The sequence below is a fragment of the Limanda limanda genome, chromosome 2 (assembly GCF_963576545.1).
Source record: "Limanda limanda chromosome 2, fLimLim1.1, whole genome shotgun sequence".
In the NCBI taxonomy this organism is placed as follows: domain Eukaryota; kingdom Metazoa; phylum Chordata; class Actinopteri; order Pleuronectiformes; family Pleuronectidae; genus Limanda; species Limanda limanda.
The window spans coordinates 17,118,665-17,127,758 of record NC_083637.1 but is presented as its reverse complement, the minus strand read 5'-3'; the positions used below and the strand labels follow the sequence as shown (position 1 = coordinate 17,127,758).

Here is a 9,094-nt window from a genome sequence, read left to right as displayed (position 1 = left end):
AGATGGACGCTTCAGACTTTTGTCTTTCCCACATTCACTGAAGTTGTCCTCGTCTGTCGTCGTGTGTTGAGCTCAGCATGTCGTCTCTGAAGCCCTTCAGCAAACTGCCCGGTCTGAACACAGCGAACATCCTGGTGAGTGTGTGTTAGGGAGTTCACACCGACGCCATGACACAACAACAGGGACAACATGGCTGCTGGTGCTGTTGACTGTGTGACTCCTGCCTCTTCCTCTATCACAACACACTGATGGAGCAGATCTACACAAACACAAACCAATCGACCGGCCACATGCTGTGCTTTGTCTCACATGTTGTGTTGTTCCTTATTGCTGTGCGTGCTTCCTGCCTGAAAACTAGTCTGAATATATCGTTTAATTAAATTTTAGGTTGCCATTTTAAAAGCTTGCCAGAAACAACACATGGAAATTAGCCTGATGAACTAACTCTGGCTGATTTACACTCATTTTGATGTTGATTAATGAGCAGTGTCTCTGTCAAATAAACAAACAGATAATTGAAATGAAATCTACCATCTGATTCAAGCTCCTGCTGTCAGATAAAGGCTCAGCCCCCTGAGATGTAAACAAACCATGTGTCCTGTGAGTTAATGTAGCTGGGTCGTTTTTAAACTTGGCTCCAACAGACTTTAAGTTTACTTTTGTACTTAATCTATTCATAGATATTTCACCAATCAAGCTTTATTCATGTAGCATCTTTCAAAAAATTCAAATGACTTCAAAGTGCTTTAAAGTATTTAGATGTGAGGTCACTTCTCTCTCAAGTTGTAGAAAATGATATGACACCCAGGCCTCTATATGTAAAATGGTAATGGATCAAATAAAAGGATTGAAAAGTGGGTTTTGAAGTGTTCTCCTCAGGTTTTCTGCTGACTATGAGAGTTGTTTTGTTGTTTTTCCTCCAGCTGGTGGAGAGTGAGGAGCAGTTTCAGCAGAGCTTAGCAGACGCTCTGGTGGAGGAGACCTCTGTCACTGTGAATGTGTGAGTATTTATGTGAACGTAGCTTTATTGACTGTTTGCTGCTTATCAGTGTTCATCCTGACCTGAGCTCATTTCTTGTACCAATCAGGAGACTGGCCAAGAGTCTCCCTCTGCCCCTGGAGAACGAGGAGAGTCGTCCCAGAATAGATCTGGTGGTGTTCATCATCAACCTGACCTCAGAGCTCAGGTAACTCTCAAACCCTTCCAGGAACATACTTGTGTGCTTTTACTAACTAAGCAAACAGGTAAAATACAATACTTCATATTGCAGTGTCAGTTTTCCTGAATGAAACGTGTACATCGTGCTTCAACGAGCCGCTTGCAGCTGTGAATTAATTTCTCTTTCTATTAAAGCACACATATCGCTACATATTAACAAACTTCAGGCTATCTGTCCTTTTAATCGTGAGAGAAACTCAACTGCAGGACATCCACTGCCTTTTATCGATTTCTTCTTTTTTCTTTCAACTCTTCATTTAACAATGTTTTGCCCTCACTTTTTATTTTGTTGCCAACACAGATTTTAAACATTTACAGACTGATATTAACTGGAAGACGGAATCCATTATTATGTAAAAAAGTTACTGAATTCTGCAGCATTGTGTTGTTTACATGGTTTTTATGATAACTCATGTATGAATGAATTGTTAAAGCATATTAACAGTTGATACTGTGACATGTATTATTTTGTTTTGTCATAGTTTCCAATCAGCAGATGCTTCCCTGAAATATTTGGACCCTGGATATTTCCTTGGCAAAGTCTGCTTCCTGGTCACTAATGGTATGATGATGAGTGGAATCTTTTAAGTATTGTCAAATGAAGATAAAACTGGAGAAGTAAGAAACAATGAAATGAATCAAACGCTGTGCTTTGTCATTTTTTGTAATTCATATACTCTATCCTTCTTTAAATGGCCGAGTCTTAGTACAGTCTTTTCTGTGTGATTTTCTCTCTGACTGTCTGTCCTCTATTGCTTCTGTCTTTTGCAGCTCGTAATGCTTCAGTCCCCACTGAGCGGCTGGACACTGTCAGAAAGCTGGCTGCGGCGCTCCACTGCCCCCTGTTGTTTGCAGAGGATCAGGTTTGTCTCTCACAAACATTAAGGATGATATTAAATTTAAGACGTCAGAGAAGTGCATTCTCTGTGGTATTTACTTTACAGTTTAGCCACTTGTGTGTCTGGCTCATGAAGCTCAGCGTTGGTGAAGGTCAAGGACTCTAAATGTTTCTGCAGTGCCTTGTTTTCAGTATCTTTAAAAGCAGCCGTGTGTAATGTTCCTCCCCTCCAGACACCAGATGATGTGACCAACGCTACAGAGAGGCTGCTGACCATCTTGAAGGTGGCGGCCGGCCTTGTTCCCCTGGCTACAGCGCTCTACCTGTCCAACCTGACTCAGTGCACAGTGCCCCTGGACATCGACCAGCCCAGCTTTGATTAGTCCCAGTGGCTGATCGACCGTGACTTTATCATGTGTACAGTCTATTTATTTGTAGTGGTGGCATGCAGCTGTAGCTAACACCTCAGCATGGTGTCTGTTTTTATTCATTTTACACAACATGTTTATGCTTTGGTTCATAACTGCTGCAGCCTACATACATATTGTTGCTCTTTCATACCACAAGATATTTGGAAACGCCACTTCAGGAAAACATGTAAATAAGTTGATTATCCCTCAGGAGACTGTGTATCTCTGCCAAGCCCCAACAGTTCCCTTAAATTCAATCAAGCTGGACCAAAATTCAAAACACCCATAGATATCAGTTCTTTAAATGTGTGGTTTTTTCTCATCAAGATCCATGAATGATTCCCTGGGATAATGTATTATTGAATTGAACAATTGTTTGTGTTTAATTCATTAGTGAAAGACTTTCAGTTAACACACACATGATATTAACCACTCTGTCCGGTCAGACCTGGTCTCCGGACTGTAAAGACGTGTAGAGTCTGAGCGTGAGCGACGTCTCCTTCACTGTTAGCATTGTTTCCTCTGTGTGTGCGGGACAAGTTACAACTTCATCATTTGTATTAACGGGGTGAGTCTGGTCACATGACTGTTCCCACCTTCAACCTGAGCAGGGGTCCGAACACTCAAATGGAAACATCCGTGTTGATGTGCAGGGTCTCTAAATTTAACCGTGAATTGATATCAAATATCAACATGATGCTGCCACAGAATATTTATGTTTTGAATATTGTAAATAATTACAACATAGTTGTCTGTGTTCTTTATATGGGAATGTTTCATGGTTCATACATGATACAATTATTGGACATGTTAATACATGAAAATAAATCTGGTCCATAAAAACGTTTTTTGAAACTTTATTTTCAAATCATTTTCACTTTGGACGACTGAGATAAATGTCACAAAACATTTAAATAATGAATTGAATCTGCACTGAATTTCTTAATATCGAGATATTTATACAAATCAATTTATAGGGACATTCAAATGTTTTGTTCTCTTAATTATTAATTACCTAAAGCAGAATAAGGTTTTCTCGTCACACTGGACATATAGCCGGAGTCTGCAGTCGAGCACCAGTGAGTTTGGCCCTGGTTCAGTGGGCACCTGGTCAGGGAGGTGGGGGGGGGGCAGCGGAGTTGGACCAGAGGTTCTGTGCCTGGTGTCACGTCTGCGTTTGTGCTCGGATGCACACGCACACAAACAGTATTTATAGTTAGCTTATCATCCTGTCAGTTGTCCATCACACTTGTTAACCAAATGCTGGCATCACGTCAGAAAATGGAAGGACAGCAAGGAGTCAGTGGGGCTGAGGAATGTCGGTGATAACACTCCTGGTTCTGTCCCAGTAACACTTGACTAATGAATAAAAACTTCACTGTCTGTGACCTCCGATTTGGCAGCAGCTAGGTGGAGCAGCTCCATGACCTTTATGACCTCCTCAGAGGTTACAGAGATTGTCAGACTGTCCTTTAGTCAAGTATCACCCTCAATGCAAAGACCACTTCCCAGTATGAGACATCAACACATCTGCATAGATCTCAAGAGCTGAAACATTGAATTAACTCATCAGTCGGTCATCAGAGAATGAAAAAGGCACAAGTCAGTCATCAAGCAACAAGACTAAAAGAGTAGAGATGAGCTGATGTACCAAACACCAAGGTTTCCATTACTTATGCAGGTTTGTCATTAGTTTTGTACAGAGGAAAATCTGACCGGACAATGTAAGAAAGTGGAGGGATGTCAAAAATGCAATAAATCTGTGTCAGTCCTGTTAGCAGATGTTGAGATATTACACTACAAGTGAAAACTTTGCCATGATGATGTTCAAAAGGAGAAACAAGTTTACAGACAGTCATCTGGATTCACCCACTGGGGATTATGCATATCTGGGCCATATAGATGGATAGATAGATAGATTACTTTATTCATCCCCGAAGGGAAATTAAGTCGTCATAGCAGCCGGTATATTTTATATATATATATACGATTTCCTGTATCGTTCCCTGGAGCAGCGGAGTTGAATGAGTCTGTGGCTGAAGCTGCTCCTTAGCTTGTCCAGTGTTTTGTGGAGGGATTGTGAGAGGGATTGTCCATGATTGCCAGCAGTTTTGCCAGCATCCTGTCCTCCAACACCTCCTCCAGGGTGACGAGCTTAGAGCCAACCACAGACTCTGCCTTCCTGATGAATTTTTTCAGTCTCATGTTCTGCTCCATGAGATATTTCAGTCTAGACAAAGTGAAGCACTGACCAGTTGAAATTTTGTTATACTTAGAGCTCTGCAGACCCCAGAGCTAAGAATGTCAGATATTTTCTGGCTGTGTGTTTGCACCTTTTCACCTGTTAACGACGATAAGACATTATCATTTCTCTTTAATATCATAGTAAATGAACCGTATTTATGTTGTGCTTCTCTAGTCTGATCCACCAACATGCTTTACACTACATGCCACATTCACACTTCCCTGCAGTGCAACTATATCCTGCACTTTTCCTCACACACTGTCAGCAAAGCCTTCAGGGGACAATTTCAGTTTCACTATTTTGGTCATGGACACGTCAGCATGCGGACTGAAGGAGCCGGGGATCAAACCACCGACCTTCTGTTTGTGTCTCCTGAGCCCACAGTGCCGTGGTTCTCTGACACAGTCTGACTAAGGGATTTGAAGACATCACCTCAGGCTTTAGAAAGTAATACAATGGGTATATTTAGTTGATTCATACTTAACCTTAAATTACACAATAGTCTTATTGTGAGACTAATCACTGAGTCTGTGGTTTCAAATCTTAGGTTTGCACCACCAAGCAAGTCCCAAGGCTGTTTTATATTATTATTATTTTAATTTTTACTTTCTCAAGCTTTTGTTCTTCTCTTTTCCTTCTAAAATTCAGTCTGACAGAAATTTGCTTTACGGGTTCATGTCTCTGCCTGTTATACAAGGTCACGGTGAATATAATTTTGATTTTAAGTATCATGAGTGTGGAATGGCATCATATAGAATCATAATGTCACCAATCAGTCTTAATCAAGGAATAACACATACAGTCACATTCAGAGATGAGATTTAATGTCGACATTTGATGCATTTGTTTGTAAGTGTGTGTGTGTGTGCCTGTTCTTGAAGTGAAGACTTTTATTCTTAACCTTACTCCTATATGGATCACCTGACTGTAACAATATGAGCTGGATTTAATTTCAGACCACATAAAATATCTGATCACAACGTCCCTGTCACTCACACTTAAATTCATTTTTAAATAGGAGCAGCAGTAGAAACGAAATTGAAATTGAAATCAAAATGAAAATGATTATGAATATAATGAAAATGAAAATAAAGATAAAGAATAGAGAGCAGAGTTGAGCAACAAAGTGTTTTATTGGTAATAATTTTATAAAGTTTGTGTCCAAGATAAATTTTAAGCTAAACCATGTATTACAGAGCACTTTTACAATCCAACAAATCCAATACAAAACGATCTTCCTCGAGTTTTTTAACTGTCAACACCTGGAATCATTTATTAATTCAAATAGATTATAGTTCTTTATTTGTTTAAAAGCACTTGCATGCAGAATATGTCTTGTCTTGTGATTGGACCTCGACATGACGGGTCAATTTCATTCTCAGCCTTCGAAGCCCAGCTCTTTGTAGTTTGCTTGAATGTCAGCGATGACGACGTCCATCACATTCCTCAGAGCCTGTTGCCCGGCTGCATCCAGCCCTGCCTTCTCCTCCATGACTTTAGCAATGACCTCGGTAATCAGCTGTCAAGAAAATACAGAGAAAGGCTTTAAAATCAGGTTCGGAGGATACAAAATCAATTTGATAACTTTTAGTCACACATATTATTTCAGTGGAACTCAGGAGAGAACACATCTCTGTGAAGCCCCAACACTTCCCTCATGAAACCACATTTAACTTCACTAGATTTTTATTTGGATCTGCAATGAATTTGCACACACTTATAAATATAAATATCAGTCTTCTAAACATGTCTAGATTTATTCATCAAGATCCGTGAGTTATTCTCTGAAAATCAACTAAAACATTGATTGCATTGTTGAAAAAATCCCTCCCTGATCGAGATCTGCCCCGAAATTGCATTGTCTCTTCTTTGGGTCAGGCCCCACCCTTTCACAAAATTCCATAGAAATCGGTTATGGCGTTTTTGTGGAATCCCACAATCAAACAAACAAGGTTACCCTGAAGTTGTTAATGGTGATCTTGTGCTTGGTGGCGTGGCTGTGGGCCAGAGGTTTCAGGATGGTAGCGTGGTTTCCTTTGGCCTTCAGCAGGTCACCAAGTTTCTTTAGCACAGTGGCGCCGTGGGCGGAAACAGCTCCGTTACCGGCCAGGTCACCCTGAGGGATGCCAGCAAAGTTGGGGAACAGCTTCTGAGTGTCCGGGTGCTCCGTGAACAAACTGGGAAGAAAAGGAAACGATAGGATTCAGGAGAGATAATACAACACCAGGGCTGTAGCAACCTCTGAGGACACAGAGGTCATCGAAGGTCTCATCAGAGCCACTGACCGGGTCAGAACCAGGTTCCCGTGGGTGGTGTAGTCCGCCTCCACTGGACCCCAGCACTTCAAAACCATGTCAAAGTCAGCCATGATCTGAGGAGTGGAAGTGGAGGATGATTAAAAACATGCCAGAACATTTTTCTCTGAGAAATAACAGGGAAAAAATCTGAGAAAAACAAAATGCCCTGATCACATGAAGTTTACGTAGGCTACATAAACAGCCTCATCATTTTCTTCCGTTGTTACATCTCTTCTATTTGATTTGATGTCCAGAAGCCACTTTAATCAAGGACATTATTATTAGAAAGAGGCAGATACATGACCCCATCTGCCCTCACTCAGTCTGTGAGATGTCGGTTTTCTTTCAAATACACATTTCCCATGAGAGCACAATCATCTGCACTTGTTTTACTGCCAATGTAATTAGTTTAGTAGCCATGGGTACATCCTTTTAATTCAAGGACTTTGAAATTATGAAAGAGCTTTATACCTGTATATTTCAATTTTATATAGAACAAGACATTCTCCAGCTGGGTTGGAGTTGGTTTTCGATGCATCTTAAATGTTCGATAAATCACAGAAACAGGTTGTTGTCAAATTATCCTGAACCACTAAATGTCCAATCATCACCAATTTGCTTTAACCAAGTCGTTTCTCTGTGCTAGTCAAAATCAGCTTTATTCTCTGTCAATATTCCATAAATCAACACTTTTATGACTTTTATATTCTAAGATTGTACCCTGAAAGTATTTTAAATCAGACAGTACCTACCTGTGGTCAAAAATCCTGTGTGATGATGATACCCTATTCTTCTCGACCTGACTTGCCCCCCCCTTAAAGCTGACCTTTTATACTGCCTCCCTCTGTCCGGTCGCCAAATTATTCCAACCCTCCCACTGACGTCTCTACCTCTCTCACTAAACTTCTCCTACATGTTCACAATATCCCCAACCTTAATATGGAATCTCCACCTAAGCACCGTCTGATATGCTTATGAATCACGTTGTTATTCCATGTTTCATCTCTCTGAGCCTTCACATGCCAGTGAAATCTCATCTGAATAAAGACAATCATATTAAAGACATGGCAACTGTTGGGATTTCAAATTTTTAACTATAGCCTTTGCTGAAAGAACTCTTAACAATAAAGATAGGAACAGTTTTATACATTCATACAGATGATTTTAATAACTGTTGCTGCTTAGTGCTAATAATTAACTTTTCTGATATTAAAGGCTTATTCCCTTGGATTCATTGAACTCACACAGAGTTCCACAGCTGTCTTGATAAGTCTCGAGGTTGGACAGAGTGACGTTGTTGACTACATTTTGGGACATTGTTTTGGTGAAGTTTTTGCGAATGTTTACACAGGAAGGTTTGTTTTGTAATAGTTGAAACATAATAATCTTTTCTCCAATTGTAAACACCTTTGGCCCACATTACATCTTTGGGTGAAGGACGTTCTTGTAGTAAAACTCGTTGTCTAGCAACTATATAGCATTGGGAGTGTCTCCCTGTTCCCTTCCGTATTCCAAAAGCCAGGAGGATGGCCTACGCGTGCGCACTTCCGAGGAGGGAGGAACGAAGATCTACTGTATAAAATGGACAGACACCGGATGTCCATGGCGCTCTGATACACTTAATGTACTGGCACCCATTGTCTTTTGCCGTAACCTGTTCATTGCTTTCCTAAATAAATTCTTAAATTGAGCAAAACTGAGTTTGGCTCTTCTTCTCATTAAAGAAGTAAAGAACACGCTGTTGTTTTTCTCAACAATTTGGTGACTTCCCGACGTGATTCTTTAAGAGAAGCTCTTTAAGACGTAATCCTGAAGAGAACCTTTTGACCAGAAAGACCGGAGACCCCAAGGTCGAGGCAGCTCCTGTTGATTCTCCACATACTCAAACTATAAGGTAAGCAGATAACCTGTTAAAACAAGTTCTGTTTATTGATATAGATTTTGAGTGTGCGGAGAGGAGAAGGAGGTAAAAATTATATGTGTAGTGTTGTTGGGAGGCAATGAGAGGTTGCGGCAAAGCAATGTTAATCAAGGGAATGAACAAAGGTTGTTTGTAACAGCAATAAGTCTAAACAGTGCAGAGTC

General features: G+C 40.5%; 2 protein-coding genes across 2 annotated transcripts; one reads left to right on the top strand and one right to left on the bottom strand.

Moving 5' to 3' along the window:
• Nucleotides 1-3,310, top strand: pane1 (proliferation associated nuclear element). Its single transcript, XM_061092173.1, has 6 exons — nt 1-134; nt 924-1,000; nt 1,089-1,187; nt 1,702-1,781; nt 1,991-2,082; nt 2,291-3,310. Exons 1-6 carry the CDS (start codon nt 78-80, stop codon nt 2,438-2,440), a joined length of 555 nt encoding a protein of 184 aa, XP_060948156.1. The 5' UTR covers nt 1-77; the 3' UTR covers nt 2,441-3,310.
• A 2,780-nt stretch (nt 3,311-6,090) lies between these two features.
• Nucleotides 6,091-7,080, bottom strand: mb (myoglobin). Its single transcript, XM_061092193.1, has 3 exons — nt 6,998-7,080; nt 6,670-6,889; nt 6,091-6,231 (listed from the first exon to the last, which is right to left on the bottom strand). The coding sequence occupies exons 1-3, from the start codon at nt 7,078-7,080 to the stop codon at nt 6,091-6,093; spliced, it is 444 nt and encodes a 147-aa protein (XP_060948176.1).
• Nucleotides 7,081-9,094: the final 2,014 nt, after the last annotated feature.